General features: G+C 40.4%; 1 protein-coding gene across 2 annotated transcripts in view; it reads left to right on the top strand.

Moving 5' to 3' along the window:
- The first annotated feature begins 242 nt into the window (after window positions 1–242).
- NAA20 (N-alpha-acetyltransferase 20, NatB catalytic subunit) overlaps window positions 243–26,035 on the top strand; it is a 26,498-nt gene continuing 705 nt past the window's right edge. Inside the window, exons 1-5 of one of the 2 annotated variants that reach the window (XM_068565243.1) lie at window positions 243–364; window positions 4,839–4,863; window positions 19,859–19,949; window positions 20,423–20,558; window positions 25,589–25,734. In XM_068565243.1, coding sequence (XP_068421344.1) covers window positions 312–364; window positions 4,839–4,863; window positions 19,859–19,949; window positions 20,423–20,558; window positions 25,589–25,734 — 451 coding nt within the window. In that variant the 5' untranslated portion in view covers window positions 243–311. Of the gene's footprint in view, window positions 365–4,838; window positions 4,864–4,893; window positions 5,359–19,858; window positions 19,950–20,422; window positions 20,559–25,588; window positions 25,735–26,035 lie in introns of those variants that run through there. The other variant, XM_068565242.1, reaches the window with a different exon arrangement.

Raw genomic sequence — 26,035 nt, 5'->3', positions numbered from 1 at the left:
ACCCCGCTTTTCTGCTTTGGGTTCCTAACCCCTGGCAGCGTCTTGTCTTCTTCCCGGAGGATCACTCTGCCTGCTTTCCCCTGTCACTCCAAGGAGGGGTTTTGAAATTCTGAGAGGGAAGACCCCCGACTTTACAGGCTTTCCCGGCTCTGGCCGCCAGAGGGCGCTGCGTCGCCGCCGCCGTTGCTAAGCAAGTCTTGGCCCGGAAGCAGTTTCGCATCCCGCCCCGCCCCGTGACTGCCGCGCACCAGACGACTTCCGGTGGGGCGGGCGTCGGGTCGCGGCGAGCAGGCTCCAGCGGTGGGGGCGCGATGACCACTCTCCGGGCCTTCACGTGCGACGACCTGTTCCGCTTCAACAACATGTGAGTGAGGCGCGCCCGGGCCCAGCCGCCGCCGGCGCGTCCCCGGGGTCGTGGGGGGACGGGGCCGGGCGGACGTGCGGACGCCCCGCTGACCTTGGCCGGGCGGCCGTCCCCTCGCAGCTCTGCGCGCGGTGTGGGCGCTTCTCGGGGGCTGGGGGCGCCGGGCGGGGCGGGGGGCGCCTCTCAGGGGACGGGGCAGGGGGCGCCGGCCCGGCTCTGACCCCCGGCTCCGGCCCGCGTTCCCCTCCGGGCGGGGGCCGTAGTGGCGAAGTTACCTTGTATCCGCGCGGGGTAGTACTGTGGCCCCGTCCAGGGCCCGGCGGGTTTGCGCGTCTCGTTACTGTTGCTGCGCATCCCGGCGGGGGCACTGCTGCGGGAGGCCCAGGGCATGCACGTTCCTTCGTCCGAGTTAAGTCAAGGACTGTGACTTGCAGGTACCTTTTTTTTTTTTTTTTTTTTTTTTAAGTTTTATTATGAAAGTTTCTATCAACTTAAAAAGTTGATAGAATTTTACCGTGAACACGTGTAGACTATCAGCTGGACTCTACCGTTAACATTTTGCTACATTGGCTTCATCACATTTCTGTCCACCCACCCATCCATCCATGCACCCACCAATCCCAGACCCACTTTAAACACCCCGGGGCAGTTATGTGAAAACTAGGGACCAGAGAGTTCAGATTCAAGTGCCAGGAGGATGGAAAGAACTTGAGATGAGGTGGCTAGAAACATTCAAAGAGGGGCTGAGCCTTGAAGATGGGTAAGTGTTGACAGGGGTGAGGAAGGAGGTTCTGGAGGAGGAAGCAGGTGCGGGCGTGGCCGACACCTGGGAGGTGAATGATGGTAGGAGCGGGTTTCTGTAACTCAGCGGTCAGAGAAACTGGTGAGACTGGACTTCTGCTCCACTATTGGGGGAACTTTCTGTGGGGCCTCTCCCAGTCGGAGCAGTGTAACTAAGGCGACTGTTGAGGGCTCGCTGTGCCTGGCACTGGAGTAACCCATTTCCTCCTGACAATTCTGTGAAGTAGGTGCCCTTCTCATCCCCAGTTTTGGTGTGAGTAAACTAAGGTCCTGAGAGGGCAGGGGAATGGCCCAGGTGGTAGAGCCCTGCGTGGGAGTGGGCGGAGCAAGGAGACTGATCAAGGAGATTGGCTCCAGGCGGGTGGTTCTTAGGGTGGTCCGTGAGCACCGGGAACTTTTTGGAAATGCACGTTCCCGGCCGCCCAGGAGCCTGAGCTCGCCACCACAGAGCTGTGTGCCGCGGGCCGGCTGGAGGAGGTATACCAGGCAGGTGAGCCATTTAGGTGGTCTTGGCAATGGCCCGGAGATGATGACTTGACAAAGGCTTGGGTTTGGGAAGTGCAGGCCCTGGAGGTGACAGTGTGCCTTGAAGCTTCAAGAATGGATGAGACAAAGCCTGATGGAGAAACAGTTTTAACCGAAGACCTAGGGAGGGTCAACACTTTTATACGAAAATGAATAGAGTAGAAGGAAAATAAGCATGACCATTTATTTATAACAAAACATTTGATTTCCAAGAATCATGTAGCTTGTGAAGTCTTCTTCAGAATATGCCAATAGGGGAACTCCTCTCCCTCCTCATTTTCTCCTACTTCTCACTTTGATTAGGGCACTTCCATCAAGAACTCTGAGAATCACTGGAGTAGGGTGTTGCAGTAGTAACTGAAAGAAGCAATGGATGTAGAAATGTTGCAGTTAATTTAACAAATATTTTATTCTTGGTAAAATGTTTTATGCCTATTGTGCACCAGTGCTGAAGAGACAGTAGTGAACAAAACAGAAAAAAAATGTTATCTTTATGGAATTTACAGTTTGCTTATTTAAATTGGCTGCGCTGTGCGGCTTGTGGAATCTTAGTTCCCTGACCAGGGATTGAACTCGGACCCTTGGCAGTGAGAGCCGAGTTGGGGGAGTCAGAGTCATAACCACTGGACCGCCAGGGATTTCCCGGAATTTACAGTTTAGAGGGGAGAGTAAGATAGAATTTAGCGTTCAGTACAAAGGAAAAAATGTGAGCTGGAAAGGGAAATAGGGAGTGAGTGGGGATTCGGCTTTGGGTGAGGTGTTCAGGGAAGGTGTCACTGCAGAAAGACCTGCAGGGGAGGGAGCCTGTGGACACTGGGGGCAGGAGACTTCCAGGCAGAGGGAGTAGCACGGGCACAGATTCCTGTTTCGGAGGAGGAGGAGGCAGCGGTGCTGGAACAGTGAGTGTGGGGGTGTGAGAACACCAGGTGGGATCGGAGTCAAAGGGCTCGACCTTGGAGAGGCCAGCATAGGACGTGGGTCTCCGCCAAGGGCGCTCAGACACCCAGGTGGAGAAGTTGGCTGGGCATCCGGACGTGGGAGTCTCAAGTTTAGGTCTGGGCTAAAGATAGAAATTTCGTGGTCAACACCATGTGGGTGGTATTAAAACCAGGTGGCTAGGCACTTCTCTGGCAGTCCAGTGGTTAAGACTTGACGCTCCCAATGCAGGGGGCCTGGGTTTGATCTCTGGTCAGGGAACTAGATCCTGCATGCCGCAACTGAGATCCCACACGCGGCAACTGAGATCCCGTGGTGCTGCAGCTAACACCCAGTGCAGCCAAATAAAAACAAACACAAAAAACCAGGTGGCTAGGTGACATCAGTGATGAGTGAGTGCGGACAGGAAAAACGAGGTTCCAGGAATGTGCCCCAGGGCATCACATGTTAAAGGAGGCACAGTGGTCCTGTGAGGTGGGAGGAAAGCCTGATGGTGGGTCTGGAGTCTGAGAGAGGACAGCATTTCAGGAGGACGGAGCACTGAACTGTGTCAGGTCTGCCGGTGGCTAAGTGTGCAGCACGTTTATACATTTCTTTCAGGGGAGCAGAGTCCTGGGTCCCGAGAGGTGGGGGGATCTGCTCACCAGCACTCCAGGCCTGGGTCCAGGAGAGCAGGTGGAGTGTGGACGCAGAGGCTTAGGGTGGGTGGGGTGGTGGTGGGACCTTGGTGAAGCTTTCTTCTTACTGCTGTGTTTTCTTCTTGAAATTGGAAGCAGCTGAGATGGAAGGGGGAGTGTTGAGGAGACAGGAGAGGGTATAGAGTAGTCCTGAGAAGCAGGGGAGAGTGAGTCCCACATGGATTAGTGATTCTCCAGGTGTGGCCAGGGGCGCCTCAAGATTGTTTTGGGGGTTCTGCAAGCCATTTTAATGATAATACTAAGGGTTTTGTTTTGGGTTTTTTTTTTGCCTTTTTCATTCTCATTCTCTCACAAGTGCACAGTGGAGTTTTCAGGGTTTGTGATCGTGTAATAGTAAGCATAACAGGCACCAAAATTAGAAATCAGCTGCCTTCTATTAAACCAGACATTAAAAAGATCTGTAAAATTGTTAAAACAATTCCATTCTTGTCACTAAATTTTTGTTTTTGAAAATAGTGACTTTTTTGGTTTTAAAAAAAAGTTATTCATATTAATGTATAATTTATTTTTTAAATGAATGTTTTAAACATTTAAACATCAATAGATGTAACCCACATAAACAGAAGTTCTTGGGGTCTTCAGTAATTTTTGAGTGTAAAGGGATTCTAAGAACTGCTGGTCTCCAGAAATGCAGTGTGACTGCGTTGTTAAGGGTCCAAAAGAAGAGTTTGTGCAAGAGGAAGAGTTGAAGGTAGCTGTTTTTGGGTCTGGCAAAATATTGGTTCCATTAATTGAATAGGAAAGTAAGGGGCAGAGTTCTTTGTAGACAGAGGCAGGTGTGCATTTAAGAAACGCTGATTCGAGAGTGTTGTGATCGGGCGTGGCAGGCGCTCAGCAGCTCCAGAGCCAGATCAGGAGCTTTCCTCTGGGAACAAAATTGAAAGTATGGGAATGGGGGCAGTGGGGGGCAGAAATGTAGAAGAGTGGCGAGCAGAAGCCTGAGTGGTGAGACAGCCCGCATTTGGGGGGGGGGGGAGGGAGGGAGGAGGAGGAATTGGCAGGGAGGGTGCTTGTCAGATGCTGCAGGGCTAGGGTTACTACCCCCATCTGTGACTGACACGCCAGGTTGGTCCCCAGTTCTGGTAACAGTTTATTGCCATTTAGAAAATGGAAGGTTTTAGGGACTTCCCTGGCAGTCCGGTGGTGAAGACTTGGTGCTCTCACTGCTTTGGGCCCGGGTCCAGTCCCTGGTCCGGAACTAAGATCCCACAAGCTGCTTGGTGCAGCCAAAGGGGAAAAAAAAAAGGTTTTGATGATGTATTAACTATAAAGTAACTTGTAAAGAAGCAGCAGTTAAATGAAAATGTACAGATGTCTTTATAGTGGCTGTGATGATGGCTCATCATGGTCATTAGGTAAATTAAACCATCTTTCTTAGCTGTAAAGTTGGTTTTAAAGTTGTGGATTTAACATGTTTTGTTTTCCCTGTGCATGTTATTTTTAGTTGTAGTCTCCTTATTTAAACTGGTTTTGTAAACACTGCTTACTGTTGATATTTCTCTTGTTTCTTTTAGTAATTTGGATCCACTTACAGAAACTGTATCCTTTTTTAAAAAGTTAAATGAAGACTTACTAAGAGTAAGGAAAATAGAGGATCAAAGGAAAAAATAGACTGGAGTACTGAAAATGTTTAAAACTTGGAGGTCAGGAAACATAAGCAACATTGAAAGCAATTGAAAATAAAAACACTAAAAACCTGGGAACAAGAGTTATCTTACACCTGTTGACAAGCCGCTAATATAATGACCTCATAAATCAAGAACAGTACAGTCCCCTGCCCACCCTGCCCCTCAGTAGTAAGCATAGCTGTGAGCAGCAGAAAGCGGTGACTTCAGCAGGAGGGGCTATTCCTGCCTGATGTGAATGAGTCTGGAGTGGATGAGCAGTCCTGGTGGCTCTGTGATGTCCCCAGCGACCAGGCTCTGCAGTGGAACCACTCTCCCGTTCCCGGGTGTTCCTGGCGTCCTGCCCAGGTGGCTCCGAGCGTACCGCATCCCATCCATGTTCCTGGCAGGAGGATCAACAGAGGGGAAGGTGAGTGTTTCCTTCCCAGACTCCCAAGGGTACCTCTGGGAGGTGCCACGCAGCCTTCTGCATCCTGTGGACCCCTGCCTCGTGCCATACCTGCCTATCTAGAACAGAGTGTGGAATGAGCCTGATTTACATTGGGGCATGTTGCTAAAGTGAAAAAAGGACTTTGGCTAACATTAGCAGTATTTCTCATGCTCCCCACTAGAGACACGGGCAAAGATGTGTGAAGTGAGGGTTTTCTGACCCTAACATACAACCCCCACACTCTCAGGAGCGTGAAACACAGAGCTGGACTTCCGGGTTATGTGCCATGTCCACTGTAGGGTAGGAGGGTAGTATTAATTGATAATTTAACAAAGAGGGCATACAGGATGCTATGAAAATATTAAAAAGAGTTCGGTCTCACCAGTTAAAAGACATGCAGATTAAAACCAAAATGAGATACCATGTTTTATCTATCAAATTACCAAGGATTTCAGGCAGTGATAAAACTCAAGGCTGATGAAGGTGAGGTGAGGGGAGCAGTCTCATAAACTGTGAGTGACAGAGTAAATGCTAGTCTTTCTGGAAGGCACTTTGGTAATGTAATACCTAGTAATTCAATGTCCTGGAAGCTGAAGATAATAAGAAATAGAGGCAATTATGTCAGGGGTTGGCACACTAATGCGCATGGGCCAGGTTTGGCCCACTGCCTGTTTTTGTAAATAAAGCTTTATTGGACACAGCCATGGTGAATAATGTACATATTGTCTGTGCTCTTCTCCTTGGTTTTCACAGTTTTGTTTTTTTTTAAATTGAAATATAGTTGATTTACAGTGTTGTGTAAGTTCAGTAGTTTTTTGTGGTAAGAATGCATAACAAGCTAGAAATAGAAGAACCGTTCTTAATTTGGTAAAGGTTTGATATTAAAAACCTTCAGTAAGCATTATACGTAAGTGAGAAATTAGATTCGTTCTCTTTAAGATTGGGTGTAAGATGAGAATGCCTACTGTCACTACTGCCCGTTACCATAGTTGCAGAGGAACTGACCCAAAGGTATTGGAAAGAAGAAAGAGGTGAAAGAAAGTATAAGGATGAGAAAGGTAGAAATAAAACTGTCATTATTTATAATTGATAATACTCATCTATCTAGAAAACAGAACAACCTGTTAAGAATAAGCGAGTTCAGCAATGTTAGAACCAAGATCAAGTTTTGAAAAATCAGTAGCATTTCTGTACACTAGCAGTAGAAATCAAGAAAATATTTTTAATTGAATACTTAAAACATGAATACCTACTTAAAGAACATTATGCATAAAACTAAAAAGTTGAAAGAATGAAAGCAGATTTTTTTTAATATCTAAAACTGACAGGAAGTGAATAGCTAGAATATATAATGAATTTTTTTTTCTGTTTTGTGCCGTTTTCTTTTTTTTAAAATTTTATTGGAGTATAATTGATTTACAGTGTTGTGTTTCAGGTGTACAGCAAAGTGATTCAGTTATACATATATTCATTCTTTTTCAGTCTTTTCTCCTGCAGGTTATCACAGGATATTGAGTAGAGTTCCCTGTGCTATACAGTAGGTCCTTATTGGTTACCTATCTTATATATAGTAGTGTGTGTATGTTAATCCCAAACTCCTGATTTATACCCCCCCCCCCACTCCACGTTTCCCCTTTGGTAATCATAAGTTTGTTTTTGATATCTGTAAGCCTGTTTCTGTTTTGTAAATAAGTTCATTTGTATCAGTTTTTTAATTAGACTCCACATATCAATGATATCATATGATATTTGTCTTTGTCTGACTTACTTAGTATGATAATCTCTGGGTCCATCCATGTTGCTGCAAATGGCATTATTGTCTTCTTTTTTTTGGCTGAGTAGTATTCCACTGTATATATGTATACCATATCTTCTTTATCCATTCCTTTGTCAATGGACATTTAGGTTGCTTCCATGTCTTGGCTATTGTAAACAGTGCTGCAGTGAACATTGGGGTGCATGTATCTTTTCAAATTATAGTTTTCTCCTGATAAATGCCCAGCAGTGGGATTGCTGGGTCATATGGTAGTTCTATTTCTAGTTTTTTAAGGAACCTCCATACTGTTCTCCATAGTGGTCGTACCAATTTACATTCCCACCAACAGTGTAGGAGGGTTCCCTTTTGTCCACACTCTATCCAGCATTTGTTTGTAGACTTTTTGATGGTGGCCATTCTGACCAGTGTGAGGTGATAACCTCATTGTAGTTTTTTTTTTTTTTTTTTTTAGATTCCATATATATGTGTTAGCATACAGTATTTGTTTTTCTCTTTCTGACTTACTTCACTCTGTATGACAGACTCTAGGTCCATCCACCTCACTACAAATAACTCAATTTCGTTTCTTTTTATGGCTGAGTAATATTCAATTATATATATGTGCCGCATCTTCTTTATCCATTCATCTGTTGCGGGACACTTAGGTTGCTTCCATGTCCTGGCTATTGTAAATAGAGCTGCAATGAACATTTTGGTACATGACTCTTTTTGAATTATGGTTTTCTCAGGGTATATGCCCAGTAGTGGGATTGCTGGGTCGTATGGTAGTTCTATTTTTAGTTTTTTAAGGAACCTCCATACTGTTCTCCATAGTGGCTGTATCAATTTACATTCCCACCAACAGTGCAAGAGGGTTCCCTTTTCTCCACACCCTCTCCAGCATTTATTGTTTGTAGATTTTTTGATGATGGCCATTCTGACTGGTGTGAGATGATATCTCATTGGAATTTTTTTTTTTTTTTTAAAGAGAAAAAAGGCTTTCTTAAATCTGGAAAAAGAAAGCACAGAAGAACCAACAATGTTTCAAACAAAGTCACAAAAATTATCATCATCATCATCAGTTCACTCAGTCCCATGTAATTAATTTTTTTTCATCTTGATCTTTTGTTAGCACTTTTTTGAATTCATCAGTTTTCCATTAGAGTTACGAAAATACTTATTCATTCAGTTCAGCAGTATAGTCAGTTACCAGAAACCTGTACTTGTCAGAGTCTTTTCCATGAATTCCTTGAAGATGAAACCCTTTATAGGAACATTTTTGCAAAAGCATCAGAGTACACCCAGAACTGTCTGTAAATGACAAAAGACTTAAAAATGACCACGGTTTAAGATTTGATGAAAGTTCATAATAATGCAATTGACAAGGAAATTTAGTTATTTCTGAGATACACATTTTAAAATAATAACTAGAATTATGACTTATAACATTATACCAGAACATATAAGATTTTTAGGAATTTCATGTAATGTCTGAAACACATATTAACATATTTCAATACAAATAACCCAAAGAAAGTTTTAGTAATAGTTGGTTTTTTTTAATTTTTAAATTTTATTTATTTTTTTATACAGAAGGTTCTTATTAGTCATCAGTTTTATACACATCAGTGTATACATGTCAATCCCAATTGCCCAATTCATCACACCACCATCCCCACCTCCCCGTGGCTTTCCCCCCTTGGTGTCCATACGTTTGTTCTCTACATCTGTGTGTCAACTTCTGCCCTGCAAACCGGTTCATCTGTACCATTTTTCTAGGTTCCACATACATGCGTTAAATATATGATATTTGTTTTTCTCTTTCTGACTTACTTCACTCTGTATGACAGTCTCTAGATCCATCCACGTCTCAACAAATTACCCAATTTCGTTCCTTTTTATGGCTGAGTAATATTCCATTGTACATATGTACCACAACTTCTTTACCCATTCGTTTGTCGATGGGCATTTAGGTTGCTTCCATGACCTGGCTATTGTAAATAGCGCTGCAGTGAACATTGGGGTGCATGTTTCTTTCTGAATTATGGTTTTCTCTGGGTGTATGCCCAGTAGTGGGATTGCTGGATTATATGGTAATTCTAATTTTAGTTTTTGAAGGAACCTCCATACTGTTCTCCATAGTGGCTGTATCAATTTACATTCCCACCAGCAGTGCAAGAGGGTTCCCTTTTCTCCACACCCTCTCCAGCATTTGTTGTTTGTAGATTTCCTCATGATGCCCAATCTAACTGGTGTGAGGTGATACCTCATTGTAGTTTTGATTTGCATTTCTCTAATAATTAGTGATGTTGAGCAGCTTTTCATGTGCTTCTTGGCCATCTGTATGTCTTTGGAGAAATGTCTATTTAGGTCTGCCCGTTTTTGGATTGGGTTGTTTGTTTCTTTAATATTGAGCTGCATGAGCTGTTTATATATTTTGGAGATTAATCCTTTGTCCGTTGATTCGTTTGCAAATATTTTCTCCCATTCTGAGGGTTGTCTTTTTGTCTTGTTTATGGTGTCCTTTGCTGTGCAAAAAGCTTTCAAGTTTCATTAGGTCCCATTTGTTTATTTTTGTTTTTATTTCCATTACTCTAGGAGGTGGATCAAAACAGATCTTCCTGTGATTTATATCAAAGACTGTTCTTCCTATGTTTTCCTCTAAGAGTTTTATAGTGTCCGGTCTTACATTTAGGTCTCTAATCCATTTTGAGTTTATTTTTGTGTATGGTGTTAGGGAGTGTTCTAATTTCATTGTTTTACGTGTAGCTGTCCGGTTTTCCCAGCACCACTTATTGAAGAGACTGTCTTTTCTCCATTGTATATCCTTGCCTCCTCTGACATAGTTTAGTTGACCATAGGTGCGTGGGTTTATCTCTGGGCTTTCTATCTTGTTCCATTGATCTGTGTTTCTGTTTTTGTGCCAGTACCATATCGTCTTGATTACTGTAGCTTTGTAGTATAGTCTAAAGTCAGGGAGTCTGATTCCTCCAGCTCCGTTTTTTTCCCTCAAGACTGCCTTGGCTATTCGGGGTCTTTTGTGTCTCCATACAAATTTTAAGATTTTTTTTTTTCTAGTTCCGTAAAAAATGCCATTGGTAATTTGATAGGGATTGCATTGAATCTGTAGATTGCTTTGGGTAATATAGTCATTTTCACAGTATTGATTCTTCCAGTCCAAGAACATGGTTATCTCTCTCCATCTGTTGGTATCATCTTTAATTTCTTTCATCAGTGTCTTACAGTGTTCTGCATACAGGTCTTTTGTCTCCCTAGGTAGGTTTATTCCTAGGTATTTTATTCTTTTTGTTGCAATGGTAAATGGGAGTGTTTCCTTAATTTCTCTTTCACATTTTTCATCATTAGTGTATAGTAATGCAAGAGATTTCTGTGCATTTAATTTTGTGTCCTGCAACTTTATCAAATTCATTGATTAGCTCTAGTAGTTTTCTGGTGGCATTTTTAGGATTCTCTATGTATAGTATCACGTCATATGCAAAGAGTGACAGTTTTACTTCTTTTCCAATTTGTATTCCCTTTTATTTCTTTTTCTTCTCTGATTGCCGTGGCTAGGACTTCCAAAACTATGTTCAATGATAGTGGTGAGAGTGGACATCCTTGTCTTGCTCCTGATCTTAGAGGAAATGCTTTCAGTTTTTCACCATTGAGAATGATGTTTGCTGTGGGTTTGTCGTATATGGCCTTTATTATGTTGAGGTAGGTTCCCTCTATGCCCACTTTCTGGAGAGTTTTTATCATAAATGTTGAATTTTGTCAAAAGCTTTTTCTGCGTCTATTGAGATGATCATATGGTTTTTATTCTTCAGTTTGTTAAGATGGTGTATCACATTGATTTGCGTATATTGAAGAATCCTTGCATCCCTTGGATAAATCCCACTTGATCATGGTGTATGATCCTTTTAATGTGTTGTTGGATTCTGTTTGCTAGTATTTTGTTGAGGATTCTTGCATCTATATTCATCAGTGATAAATTGGTCTGTAATTTTCTTTTCTTGTAGTATCTTTGTCTGGTTTTGGTATCAGGGTGATGGTGGAGTGTTCCTTCCTCTGCAGTTTTTGGAAGAGTTTGAGAAAGATGGGTGTTAGCTCTTCTCTAAATGTTTGACAGAATTCACCTGTGAAGCCATCTGGTCCAGGGCTTTTGTTTGTTGGAAGATTTTTAATCACAGTTTCAATTTCATTACTTGTGATTGGTGTGTTCATATTTTCTATTTCTTCCTGGTTCAGTCTTGGAAGGTTATACCTTTCTAAGAATTTGTCCATTTCTTCCAGGTTGTCCATTTTATTGGCATAGAGTTGCTTGTAGTAGTCTCTTCGGATGCTTTGTATTTCTGCGGTGTCTGTTGTAACTTCTTTTTCATTTCTAATTTTATTCATTTGAGTCCTCTCCCTCTTTTTCTTGATGAGTGTGGCTAAAGGTTTATCAATTTTGTTTATCAAAGAACCAGCTTTTAGTTTTGTTGATCTTTGCTTTTGTTTCCTTTGTTTCTGTTTCATTTATTTCTGCTCTGATCTTCATGATTTCTTTCCTTCTGCTAACTTTGAGTTTTGTTTTTCTTTCTCTAGTTCCTTTAGATATAAGGTTAGATTGTTTTGAGATTTTTCTTGTTTCTTGAGGTAGGCTTGTATAGCTGTAAACTTCCCTCTTAGAACTGCTTTTGCTGCATCCCATAGGTTTTGGATCGTCGTGTTTTCATTGTCATTTGTCTCTAGGTATTTTTTGATTTCCTGTTTGATTTGTTCAGTGATCTCTTAGTTATTTAGTAACGTATTGTTTAGCCTCCATGTGTTTGTGTTTTTTATGTTGTTTTCCTTGTAATTCATTTCTAATCTCATAGCATTGTGGTCAGAAAAGATGCTTGATATGATTTCAGTTTTCTTAAATTTACTGAGGCTTGATTTGTGACCCAAGATGTGTTCTGTCCTGGAGAATGTTCTATGTGCACTTGAGAAGACAGTGTAATCTGCTGTTTTTGGATGGAATGTCCTATAAATATCAATTAAATCTACCTGGTCTATTCTGTTATTTAAAGCTTGTGTTTCCTTATTAATTTTCTGTCTGGATGATCTGTCCATTGGTGTAAGTGAGGTGTTAAAGCCCCCCACTATTATTGTGTTACTGTCGATTTCCTCTTTTATAGCTGTTAGCAGTTGCCTTATGTATTGAGGTGCTCCTGTGTTGAGTGCATATATAATTCTTATATCTTCTTGGATTGATTCTTTGATCATTATGTAGTGTCCTTCCTTGTCTCTTGTAACATTCTTTAAAGTCTACTTTATCTGATATGAGTATTGCTACTCCAGCTTTCTATTGATTTCCATTTGCATGGAATATCTTTTTCCATCCCCTCACTTTCAGTCTGTATGTGTCCCTAGGTCTGAAGTGGGTCTCTTATAGACAGCATATATATGGGTCTTGTTTTTGTATCCATTCAGCAAGCCTGTGTCTTTCGGTTGGAGCATTTAATCCATTCACGTTTAAGGTAATTATCAGTATGTATGTTCCTATGACCATGTTCTTAATTGTTTTGGGTTTGTTTTTGTAGGTCCTTTTCTTCTCTTGTGTTTCTCACTTAAAGAAGTTCCTTTAGCATTTGTTGTAGAGCTGGTTTGGTGGTGCTGAATTCTCTTAGCTTTTGCTTGTCTGTAAAGCTTTTGATTTCTCCATCGAATCTGAATGAGATCCTTGCGGGGTAGAGTAATCTTGGTTGTAGGTTCTTCCCTTTCATCACTTTAAGTATATCATGCCACTCCCTTCTGGCTTGTAGAGTTTCTGCTGAGAAATCAGCTGTTAACCTTATGGGAGTTCCCTTGTATGTTATTTGTCGTTTTTCCCTTGCTACTTTCAATAATTTTTCTTTGTCTTTAATTTTTGCCACTTTGATTACTATGTGTCTCGGCGTGTTTCTCCTTGGGTTTATGCTGTATGGGACTCGCTGCGCTTCCTGGACTTGGGTGGCTATTTCCTTTCCCATGTTAGGGAAGTTTTTGACTATAAATCTCTTCAAATATTGTCTCGGGTCCTTTCTCTCTCTCTTCTCCTTCTGGGACCCCTATAATGCGAATGTTGTTGCATTTCATGTTGTCCCAGAGGTCTCTTAGGCTGTCTTCGTTTCTTTTCATTCTTTTTTCTGTTCCACAGCAGTGAATTCTACCATTCTGTCTTCCAGGTCACTTAACCGTTCTTCTGTCTCAGTTATTCTGCTATTGATTCCTTCTAGTGTAGTTTTCATTTCAGTTATTGTATTGTTCATCTCTGTTTGTTGTTTTTTAATTCTTCTAGGTCTTTGTTAAACATTTCTTGCATCTTCTTGATCTCAGCCTCCATTCTTTTTCCGAGGTTCTGGATCATCTTCACTATCGTTATTCTGAATTCTGTTTCTGGAAGGTTGCCTATCTCCACTTCATTTAGTTGTTTTTCTGGGGTTTTATCTTGTTCCTTCATCTGGTACATAGTCCTCTGCCTTTTCATCTGTCTGTCTTTCTGTGAATGTGGTTTTTGTTCCACAGACTGCAGGATTGTAGTTCTTCTTGCTTCTGCTGTCTGCCCTCTGGTGGATGAGGCTATCTAAGAGGCTTGTGTAAGTTTCCTGATGGGAGGGACTGGTGGTGCGTAGAGCTGACTGTTGCTCTGGTGGGCAGAGCTCAGTAAAACTTTAATCCACTTGACCGCTGATGCATGGGGCTGGGTTCCCTCCCTGTTGGTTGTTTGGCCTGAAGCAACCCAACACTGGAGCCTACCTGGGCTCTTTGGTGGGGCTGATGACAAGGAGGGCTCACGCCAAGGAGTACTTCCCAGAACTTCTGCTGCTAGTGTCCTTGTCCCCACGGTGAGCCACAGGCCCCCCCCCCCCCACCACCTCTGGAGGAGAACCTCCAACACTAGCAGGTAGGTCTGGTTCAGTCTCCCCTGGGGTCACTGCTCCTTCCCCTGGGTCCTGATGCGTACACTACTTTGTGTGTTCCCTCCAAGAGTGGAGTCTCTGTTTGCCCCAGTCCTGTCGAAGTCCTGCAATCGAATCCCACTAGCCTTCAAAGTCTGATTCTCTAGGAATTCCTCCTCCCGTTGCCAGACCCCCAGGTTGGGAAGCCTGACGTGGGGCTCAGAACCTTCACTCCAGTGGGTGGATTTCTGTGGTGTAAGTGTTCTCCAGTCTGTGAGTCACCCACCCAGCAGTTATGGGATTTGATTTTACTGTGATTGAGCCCCTCCTACCGTCTCATTGTGGCTTTTCCTTTGTCTTTGGATGTGGGGTATCTTTTTTGGTGAGTTCCAGTGTCTTCCTGTCGATGATTGTCCAGCAGCTAGCTGTGATTCTGGTGTTCTCACAAGAGGGAGTGAGAGCATGTTCTTCTACTCTGCCATCTTGGTTCCTCCCTCCCTCATTGTAGTTTTGATTTGCAGTTCTCTGATATTAGTGATGTAGAGCATTTTTTAATGTGCTTTTTAGCCATCTTTTTTTTTTTGGAGAAAGGTCTATTTAGATCTTCTGCCCATTTTTTGATTGGGGGGTTTGTTGTTTTGATATATAGCTGCATGAGCTAGTTGTATATTTTGGAGATTAATCTCTTGTCAGTTGCTTCATTTGCAAATAGTTTCTCCCATTCTGTGGGTTGTCTTTTCGTTTTGTTTATGGTTTCTTTTGCTGTGTAGAAGCTTTTAAGTTTAATTAGGTCCCATTTATTTATTTTTGTTTTTATTTGCATTACTCTAGGAGGTGGATCAAAAAAGATACTGCTGCAACTTGTGTCAGAGTGTTTTGCCTGTGTTTTCCTCTAAGTGTTTTATAGTGTCTGGCCTTCATTTAATTCTTTAATCTGTTTTGAGTTTATTTTTGTGTATGGTGTTAGGGAGTGTTCTAACTTCATTCTTTTACATGTAGCTGTCCAGTTTTCCCAGCATCACTTATTGAAGAGACTGTCTTTTCTCCATTGTATATTCTTGCCTCCTTTGTCATAGATTAGTTGACCATAGGTGCGTGGGTTTATCTCTGGGCTTTCTATCCTGTTCCATTGATGTGTATTTCTGTTTTTGTGCCAGTACCATACTGTTTTGATGACTGTAGCATTGTAAATATAGCCTTAAGTCAGGGAGCCTGATTTCCTCCAGCTCTGTTTTTCATTCTCAGGATTGCTTTTGCTATTAGGGGTCTTTTGTGTTTCCATACAAATTTAAAATTTTTTTGGTTCTCGTTCTGTGAAAAATGCCATTGCTAATTGATAGGGATTGTAGTTGAATCTGATTGCCTTGGGTAGTATAGTCATTTTGATAATATTGATTCTTCCAATCAAAGAGCGTGGTATGTTTTTCTGTTTGTGTCATCTTCGATTTCTTTCATCAGCATCTTATAGCTTTCAGAGTACAGGTCTTTTGTCCCCTTGGTAAGTTTATTCCTAGGTGTTTTATTCTTTTTGATGTGATGGTAAGTGGGATTGTTCCCTTAATTTCTCTTTTTTGGTTTTTCATTGTTAGTGAACAGAAATGGAAGAGATTTCTGTGTATTAATTTTGCATCCTGCAACTTTACCAGAATCATTGATGAGCTCTAGTAGTTTTCTGGTAGCATCTTCAGGATTTTCTATGTATAGTATCATTTTATCTGCAAACAGTGACGATTTTACTTCTTTTCCAATTTGGATTCCTTTTATTTCTTTTTCTCTGATTGCCATGGCTAGGACTTCCAAAACTATGTTGAATAAAAGTGTTGACAGTGGACATCTTTGCCTTGTTCCTGATCTTAGATGGAATGCTCTCAGCTTTTCACCATTGAGAATGATGTTAGCTGTGGGTTTGTCATATATGGCCTTTATTATTGTTCAGGTAAGTTCCCTCTATGCCCACTTTCTGGAGAGTTCTTATCATAAGTCGGTGTTGAATTTTTTCAAAAGCTTTTTCTGCATCTTTTGAGATGATCATATGGTTTTTATTCTTCAGTTTGTTGATGTGGTGTATCGCACTGATTTGCGGTTATTGAAGCATCCTTGCATCCCTGGGATAAAGCCCACTTGATCATGGTGTATGATCCTTTTAATGTATTGTTGGATTCAGTTTACTAGTATTTGGTTGAGGATTTTTGCATCTATGTTCGTTAGTGATAGTGACCTGTAATTTTTTTGGTGTTATCTGTCTGGTTTTGATATTAGGGTGAAGATGGCCTCATAGAATGAGCTTGGGAGTATTCCTTCCTCTGCAGTTTTTTGGAAGAGTTTCAGAAGGATAGGTGTTAACTCTTCTCTAAATGTTTGATAGAATTTGCCTGTGAAGCCATGTGGTCCTGGACTTTTCTTTGTTGGAAGTTTTTACATCACTGTTTGAACTTTAGTACTTGTGATTAGTCCGTTCATATTTTGTATTTTTTTCTGGTTCAGTCTTGGAAGGTTGTATCTTTCTAAGAATTTGTCCATTTCTTCTAGGTTGTGCATTTTATTGGTATACAGTTGTTTGTAGTAGTCTATTATGATTGTTTTTCTGTGAGGTCAGTTGTAACTTTTTCATTTCTGATTTTATTGATTTGAGCCCTCTCCCTTTTTTTCTTGATGAGTCTGGCTAAAGGTTTATCCATTTTGTTTATCTTCTCAAAGACCCAGCTTTTAGTTTCATTGATCTTTTTTGTTGTTTTCTTTGTCTCTGTTTCATTTATTTCTGCTCTGCTCTTTATGATTTCTTTACTTTTACTAACTTTTGGTTTTTTTGTTTTTGTTCTTTTTCTGGTTGCTTTAGGTGTAAGGTTAGGTTGTTGAGATCTTTCTTGTTTTCTGAGGTAAGACTGTATTGCTATAAACTTCCTTCTTAGAACTGCTTTTGCTGTGTCCCATAGGTTTTGGATTGCTGTGTTTTTGATGTCATTTGTCTCTAGGTACTTGATTTCCTCTTTGATTTCTTCAGTGATCCGTTGGTCGTTTAGTAACATATTGTTTAGCCTCCACGTGTTTGTTTTTTTACAGTTTTTTTTTTTCCTGTAATTGATTTCTAATCTCATAGCTTTGTGGTCAGAAAAGATGCTTGATGTGATTTCAATTTTCTTAAATTTACCGAGGCTTGATTTGTGGCCCAGTATGTGATCTGTCCTGGAGAATGTTCCATGTGCACTTGAGAAGAGAGTGTATTCTGCTTTTGGATGGAATGTTCTATAAAATATCAGTTAAGGCCATCTGGTCTAATGTGTCATTTAAGGCCTGTGTTTCCTGATTGATTTTCTGTCTGAATGATCTGTCCATTGATGAAAGTGGCATGTTAAAGTCCCCCACTATTATTGTGTTCCTGTCGACTCCTCTTTTTATAGCTGTTAGCATTTGCCTGATGTATTGAGGTGCTCCTATGTTGGGTGCCTATATATTTACAATTGTTACATCCTCTTGGATTGATCCCTTGATCATTATGTAGTGTCCTTCCTTATCTCTTGTAACAGTCTTTAAAGTTTGTTTTGTCTGATATGAGTATTGCTACTCCTGCTTTCTTTTGAATTCCATTTGCATGGAACACTTTTTTCTATCCCCTCACTTTGTCTGTATATGTCCCTAGGTCTGAAGTGGGTCTCTTGTAGGTGGTGTATATATGGGTCTTGTTTTTGTATCCATTCAGCCAGTCTGTGTCTTTTGGTTGGAGCATTTAATCCATTCACGTTTAAGGTAATTATCAATAAATGTTCTTACTGCTGTTTTGTTTGGGGTTTGTTTTTGAAGGTCTTTTTTCTTCCTTTCCTCTTGTTCTCTTCTCTTGTGATTTGATGTCTATCTTTAGTGTTGTTTGGATTGCTTTTTCTTTTTTGTGTGTGTATCTATGGTAGATTTTTGGTTTGTGGTTCCCATGAGGTTTTGATATAGCAGTCTGTATAACTACAAGATTGTTTTAAGTTGCTGGTCTCAATTTCCAGTGTATTTCCAGTATCCTGCATTTGTACGCTTCTCATGGTTGCTGATTTTGATACCATATTTATGTGTGGATGGTTTCCTGCCTTTATGTTTGCCTTTACCAGTGAGCTTTCCCATTTGTAATTTTCTTGATTCTAGTTGTGGCCTTTTCCACATAGAGAAGTTCCTTTGTTTTGTTGGGGTTTTCAAAGTTTGAGTAGCTGCAACAGAGGCCATATGGTCCACACAGCCTTGAATATTTAATGTCTCCTTTTTTGTTTGTTTTCTTTTTAAATTTTTATTGGAGTATAGTTGCTTTACAGTGTTGTGTTAGTTTCAGGTGTACAGCAAAGTGAATCAGTTATACATATACATATATTTTCTCTTTTTTGGATTTCCTTCCCATTTAGGTTACCACAGAGCATTGAGTAAGTTCCCTGTGCTGTACTTTAGGTTCTCGTTAGTTATCTTATTTTATACATAGTATCAATAGTGTATATGTCAATCCTAATCTCCCAATTCATCACCCACTCCCCCCACCCCCCAATCTGGCTCTTTATAGAAAATGTTTGTTATTTTGTTAGCCCCTGAGTTATGTCAGTAACAGCAGTAAAAATCAACTATAGATACATGCAACAACAGGGCTACATATCAGAAACAAAGTTGAGTGGAAAAAGCAAAAAAACCTCAATTTTCATTTGTATTTTTAAAATTATGACCTATTAAAGACTTCTCCATGTTTATAAAAAAGTAAAAGGATTTTGAAGAATTCTGAACGACAGAAAACTTTTCACTGTATATAAGGGAAAGTATTAGGATGCAAATCAGTTTATGTGGTGTGCTTCCCGTTACACTTAAAAGTTTTTGGCAAAAGTCCCATAATCCAGGTGAGGCCATGTTTCAGAGTAACCTGCCAGGGCTTCTTGGTCCATGAGCTTGAGCCAGGGGCTCCTCCAGTAGCCAGAGAAGAGATGGTTATGATGTCAGTGGCTGGATGGCAGAAAGACTTGTTGGCTGCCATGTTAAGGGTTATGTTTGAAGAGACAGAATAAAGGCAGTCCTTCAGAGGAGAGTTTGAAGAATTTACACTGAACAGATTTTCCAGGAAGTTTAAAAAAAAAATGGTTGATGGTGTCCCCTTATAGAACTGCATCAGCCAGCTTATACTAAGAAGGACAGGAATGAGTACAAGTCAGCAAGGACACCAGGGTTGAAGAGTTAAGTACTGAGCGGTACTCAGGCATTCACTTTTAAGTCAGCTTTTTTTTTTTTTTTTTTTGCATTACTAGAAATGGAGACCTTGAATTGGTGGAGGGGAAAAACTGGGTTTGTTAAGTAGCCTCTGGAAATACTTAAGTTTAAAGTTATTTTCACTGTCCCATGGCTGAAGCTAATGTAGGAACTAGTCATTAATTTCCCAGTGCAATTATGGAAAAATAAACATTCTGAGCATGTGCTGTTTGCCAAGTGCCAGGGATAGAGAGAACATGGCATACGTGTTCTAAGGGGAGACAGTAAACGAGTTAAGAGTATCAGGTGATTATCGATAAAGTGCTGTGCAGGGATCTAGACACATTGGCAGCAGCAGGGAGACAGACTGTAGAACTTGGGAGCCTGGTTCTCTGCTGTCTATTGGATGCTACTGTCTCCAGTCACATTTGAGTTTATACATTCAGGCAATTTTCTTAAAAATTAGTGCTAACCTAAATATTTCATCTAATAAATTGATTATAGAAGTCATACATATGGCTGGGGATAAACAATATGCTTTTTTAAAGGAAACTTCGAAATACCCCTTTCATGAAGAAATCTGACTGTCCATTACTTTGCATCCTCCTTAACAAGACTCTAGTATGGGATTCCTTTTTACTTACAGTACCTCGCCCACTGGCCAGAGTACTTCATCGTTGCAGAGGCCCCTGGTGGAGAGTTAATGGGTTACAGTAAGTATAATACCACTAGTACCTTTTTGGATAGGCAGTTGAGATTAAAATATAGGTTTTAACTGATTATTTTAGATTGATCACAGAACTGGAAGTATAATCATGATGCCCATAATTTTATTTCCTTTTCAACCATTTGACAGCTCACTGATCCCTTCTGTTTTAGGTACTATGCTAGGCCCAGGGGATAACAGCAGTGACCCAGACAGACTTGGTCGCGTTGCTAACAAAAATTTGAGCTGTAGATTGTCTGTTATGTGTACATGACGCACGTACATACCCACATGAAATGTAGATATTTTTAAGAATACATATCAAGTAAAAGCATTAATAACAATTAGCTAGATGACTTTTAAGTATTACTTGAAGATCATAAGTTGGTCATTAGTTTCCTTTATCGTCATGTACCAAACAGCCTTTCTGTATGTGTAAATCCTCATGTTTAGTTACTGGATGTGATCTTTCATTGGCAGTCATGGGCAAAGCAGAAGGCTCGGTGGCGAGGGAAGAGTGGCATGGGCATGTCACAGCTCTGTCTGTTGCCCCAGAATTCCGACGCCTTGGTCTGGCTGCTAAGCTTATGGAGTTATTAGAGGAGATTTCAGAAAGGTAGGCACCTGCTTTGCAAATGATTTTTGAACTCTAACCATTTGAGTTTTCTCTTGGTGAACGTTTTATCAGAGTTTTTCCTTCAGATTGAATATCTGTCATGATGCACAGTTTCATAGGAATTTCATTTTCAGCCTTTAATAGTCCTTACAACAATTCTGTCACATATTCAAGAGTGATATTATTGTCCCTGTTTGGCCACTGCGGAAAATTAAGGCAAAGTGAGTGACCTGCCATAGGCTTATGAGCTGGGTAATTGGTGGAATCAAAATCTAGCCCTCAAGGTTTCTGTTAGTGTTCTTGCCACTGTGGCAGGTGTTTCCAAATTCTCTGTTAACACTGTCCTTGGCATCTCAGTTAATTTTTTCATAGTGCCCGAGGCTAAAGAAAAGTGTAGTCTTAAGCAGTTGTGTCCCAGCAAGCTAGTAGCTATTCGGAAAAAACAAATTGAAAGAAAAAAATATTTCCATTTCATTGTTAAATAACTGGGGTTACCTCCTAATGAGATGTGTGCACCTGCTGGGCATTGCATGGCTTCTCAAACCTTGGAACCAGATTCTGCAGAACTGCCAGCATTCTTGTTTCATGTTGATTTTCATGTGGTCCTGGGCTTTTTAATCACAGGAACTGCCAAAAGCCTGGCTTCGTAAAGATACTATGTCAGTCACCAAAAGGAATATAATGTGATATGATGTGTATTTGTGAACTATATAAAGCTCTAGTAGTTTGCCAGTGTCCAACATGTAAGGTTTGCCTATGTTTTCCCCAAACGTTGGAAATATGCACCTCCATGAGTTTGAGAACTGCAAACATTGTGGCTTTTTTCAGACCTGTTTTATGTATCAAACAAACACTCACTATGTGTTACTTACTTTTATTAAATCCATTAAAGTGGAACGTTAAGGAAGTAACCATGGCCTGAAAACACTGAGCCAAGTCAAGGGCAAGAGGAACCTGAGCTCATTCTTAATTTAGCTGAAAAAGTCTAGTCCTTAAGAACTTAAAAAATTCTTCCTAGAGTGAACACAGAAGAGGAGAAAATCTTTAGCAAGACTGTAGTTTACACACATTGGTTAATGGCATATCTTGTTGAAAACAAGTATTTGGCATTATCATGTATAGTTGACAGGGACTCAGGAACTGTGTTCTTCTAATTGCACATCAGATTTAAATGTATTTATAGGATAGACCATCTCTTAGAGTAGAAAACCACTGTGCTCCCTTCCCTTGCAGTTTCTAAACTTTCATTACTTTACAGTAGTTGCTAAGATTTAAGTGACCTATATTTGTATGGGGGGGGTGTGTGTGTGTGTGTATACATATATACACACATACATATATACATGTATTTTTAATGTACAGATTACATGTGTACACTAAAAACAGAAACAGTATGTAATATCCAAAGAGAAAAATAGAAGAATAAAAATCAATTCAAAAGACGAAAAAAGGAAGCTAAAGTAGCAAAACAAATAAAAAGCATGAATAAGGTGGTAGCAATGAATCCAAATATAATTGATAAGTACAACAGTAAATGTTAATGGACTAATGACTCCAGTTAAAAGACAAAGACATTATGCCAAGTGAAGTAGGCCAGTCACAGGAAGACACCTAAAGTAGTTAAATTCATGAAGAGTGAAATGGTGGTGGCTGGGGAAGGGGGAAATGGGAAGTTACTATAAAGTTTCAGTTCAGCAAGAAGAATAAGCTCTAGAGTTTGATGTATAACATTGTATACCTACACTCAAAGATAGTTTACATTTAAAATTTATTGACAGGGTAGATCTCATGTTAAGTATTCTTAGGACAGTAACATTAAAAAATGATAGACTGTCAGAACTGTATTCTATTTACAGGAAATACGTATAAAGATACTGAAAGATCGAAAGTAAAGAAATTTTTAAAATTATCATGCAAATTCTAACCACATGAGGGTGTGCTTAAATTAACAACAGTCACATTATAGTTCAATAATTATGAGAATAAAAAAGGGTCTGCATACTGATAAGATGTTAATCAGGGAGATAGATGTAATAATTAAAAATTTTATGTACCCAGTGACAAATTCAAGGTAAAAATGCAACAACTGACAAAACTACAAGAAGAAATAGACAAATCCTCATAATTAGAGATGCGAACGTGCCTCTTCCTAATTGTCAGGACAATCAGAAATTGATTAAGGGTACAGAACAGGGGTCAAACAAACTTTTTCTGGGCCAGACAGTAACCGTTAAGGCTTCACAGGCCACCTCCAGTCTCTGTTGCTTTCATATATGTATTTTAACAACCCTTCAAAATTGTAAAAAACCATTCTTAGCTTGAGAGCAGCATTAAAAATAGGTTGCAAGCTGACCCCTGCCTTAACTAATTTCAGTCAGTAGCCAGAATCTTTCCACAAAGAAAGCTATGGCTTCTGTGGCAAATTTCACCGACAATTTAAGAAATAATGACACTAAGTTTACTTTTACACACAAAAAGGGAACAATCACAAAACCTGACAAGAGACATGAGGAAGGAAAATCTCATGACAGATGCAAAGTCCCAGAAAATTCTTAGCAAAATGGATTCAGCAATTCATGAAAAGGATGACATATCAGGGGCAGTTTGTTTTAATATTAGAACGTATTCTACCAGTTAATAGGCTGAAGAAGAAGACTTTTTTATCTCAGTAAATGTAGAAAACGCTTTGATACAACCCAGTGTTCACCCTTGATAAAAACTGTTGTTAGCAATAGAAAGGGAAAACTTATTACTTACTTCACCTGAAAAAAGAGTATTTACTGAAAACCTGTAGTAAAGATGAGTGGTGATGCATTGAATGCTTTCCGGGACAGGACAGGACAGGATGCCTAAAGTCGGCTTCTCTGCAGCAATTTACTGGGAATCCTCTACCATACAGTGAAGCAAGAAAAATAAAAGTTAGGATTGAGAAGAAACAAAACCGTTATTTTGGATAGATAAGATAGTACAAATAGAAAACCTACAGGAAGGAATCTACAAATGCTTAGAATTTTAATAAAAGTTAAGCTAAGTTGTTGTTGGATATAAAGTTTTAGTATAAATTAAATTGCTTTTCTACACAAACAGTAACATTTAGAAGAGGATGTGATTTGCATTGGCATCAGTATATTAAGCCCTTAGGAGAAATCTAACAAAAGCTGTGCAAGACCTCTCTGAAGTTTATACAACTTTACCCAGAGACAGTACAGATGACCTACCTAAGTGGAGGGAGGAACTGCCTCTGCAGCATAGAGTTACCTGTCTCTACAGTAGACAGCTAACTGATCCACAGAGTCAGCGTAACTGCAGCCCAAATGTCAAGTCTTTTCTGTGCGACTTGTTGATTCTGAAACTTAGAGGGAAGGGAAGGAGCCAAAAAGAGGCAAGACACTCCTGAACAACAAAAAAGTGAGTGGAGTAATTGTCTAGGCTAGTGGAACAGAATTCGAGATGCAGACTCAGGAACACATGGATCTAGACACACCTTGGAGGAGGCAACTGCACATCAGCGGTGGGGAAAGGATACACTTCTCCAATAAACGTGGTGGCACCACTGGATATCCATATGGGAAAAGATTTTTCCCACATTCGTACCTTATCATATCACAGATCAATTCCATATTTATTAAGAACCTGTATGTGAAGAGCAAAACTAAAAAGCCCTTAGGAGCACCTTCAAAGGAGAGTGTCTCCATGACCTCAGGGTAGAAAAGAACTTCTCAAGCCCTGAAAAGTGCTAACTGTAAAATGAAGGTTCATATATTCAACTTAACTACAGTGCGGTAACTCTGTTCATCAAAAGATACATAAGGATAATGACAAGTCACAAACTGGAAAAAGATTTGCAAATTGGGGAAAAGACTTGCACCGTCCTTTACACAAGGTTGAATATCCAGAATACAGAGAGAACTACAGGTGGGGGAGAAAAATAAAAAATGTGTGAAAGACCAATAAAGACCATACAGAATGAGAAATCGAAATGGTTGACACAAATATAATCAGCCTTGTTAGTAATCAGAAATGCCAGCTGAAATTGCCCTGAGATGCCACTGTATCATAAGACTTTCAAAAATAAAAATGTCAGCTGCTCCAAGCCACCCCTGTGGGGTGGTCTACCCGCTCCTGTGGGAGTGTCAGGTGGCACACGTGGGCTGGGAGACAGGCATTATCTGATAAAGTTGAAGGTGTCCCTGTGAGCCAGCAGTGACACTCCTAACTGCAGACCTTAGATATCGTACCACAAGACCCACAACAAAAATACTCGTAGCAGCATAGTTGATAACGTATAGGACCACAGACATCTCATAGTGTGTCCATACAGGGACACACTAAAACACAGGGAGGACGGACAAGCTCCAGCTGCCCCGGGGCTGACTCAGTACCGACTGAGAGGCGAGTCACTAAAGAGTAGATGAAGTATGACTCCATTCAGGTGACGTTCACAAACAGGAGAAATTAAACCAGAACAGGTGGTAAGTCTACTGCATAAGGCAAGGCGCTGATGATCACACGAGTCAGGCAGGACATGGAGACCTGGGTAAGAAAGGGGCTGTCACTGACCAGAGGGACCCAGGGGCTTCAGAGCTGTGACCAGTGTCCTGTAGTTACACAAGGCCACACTGGTGCTTTCTTCAAAACCTTTAACTTGTGCATATGGGTGAAACTATTGTATGACTAATTGGTAAAATGAACATATCAATTACTATAATATCAAATACACAGTAATTTTTTAAAGCCAGGTAACAGAATTGTGGTTAAAAAAAAAAAAAAAAAAAGCTTTCTTTAAAGTTTTATCTTTTAAGAAAACCTGTAGGTTTTGAAACGTTATAGAAACGAAGTTATCTTTTTGTACTGCAAAATAATTGCTATAAATCCTCAGCAGTAAAAATTGCTAACATGATGTAATCAGCTGCAGGGTTCCATAGTACCATCCTATGAATAGTAGTCAAAGTAGTTTTAAAAATTATGTAAGTATTATTTTCAAGGATTTCTCCAATTCTAATTTTTTTTTTTTTTTTTTTTAATTACAGAAAGGGTGGATTTTTTGTTGATCTCTTTGTAAGAGTGTCTAACCAAGTTGCAGTCAACATGTACAAGCAGTTAGGCTACAGCGTGTACAGGACGGTCATAGAGTACTATTCGGCCAGCAACGGGGAGCCCGACGAGGATGCCTACGGTGAGCTCCCTTCTAGGGTGGTGTCCCCGAGAGGAAGCCGAATGTCTGCATTCATCCTGCAGACTGAAAGCCTCGGCTATTTTAATACACTTACGAGAATCATATTTAAAATTGGAGCTATAATATTTAAATCTGCTTTAACCTGCCCTTACGAACCTGCCACTGACTAACTGACATTGACTAACCATTGGTTAGTTACTGTCAATTATTGTTTTACTGGTACAGACACATTATTTTACTAAGGTCCTGTCAAAAGAACATTTGTAGGAAGAGCTGGATCCCAGCTGGGGTTTGGTGTACT

This window comes from Eschrichtius robustus, chromosome 16, assembly GCF_028021215.1.
Source record: "Eschrichtius robustus isolate mEscRob2 chromosome 16, mEscRob2.pri, whole genome shotgun sequence".
In the NCBI taxonomy this organism is placed as follows: domain Eukaryota; kingdom Metazoa; phylum Chordata; class Mammalia; order Artiodactyla; family Eschrichtiidae; genus Eschrichtius; species Eschrichtius robustus.
Note: the sequence above shows the minus strand (reverse complement) of the source record. Positions and strands in the feature narration are given on the sequence as shown.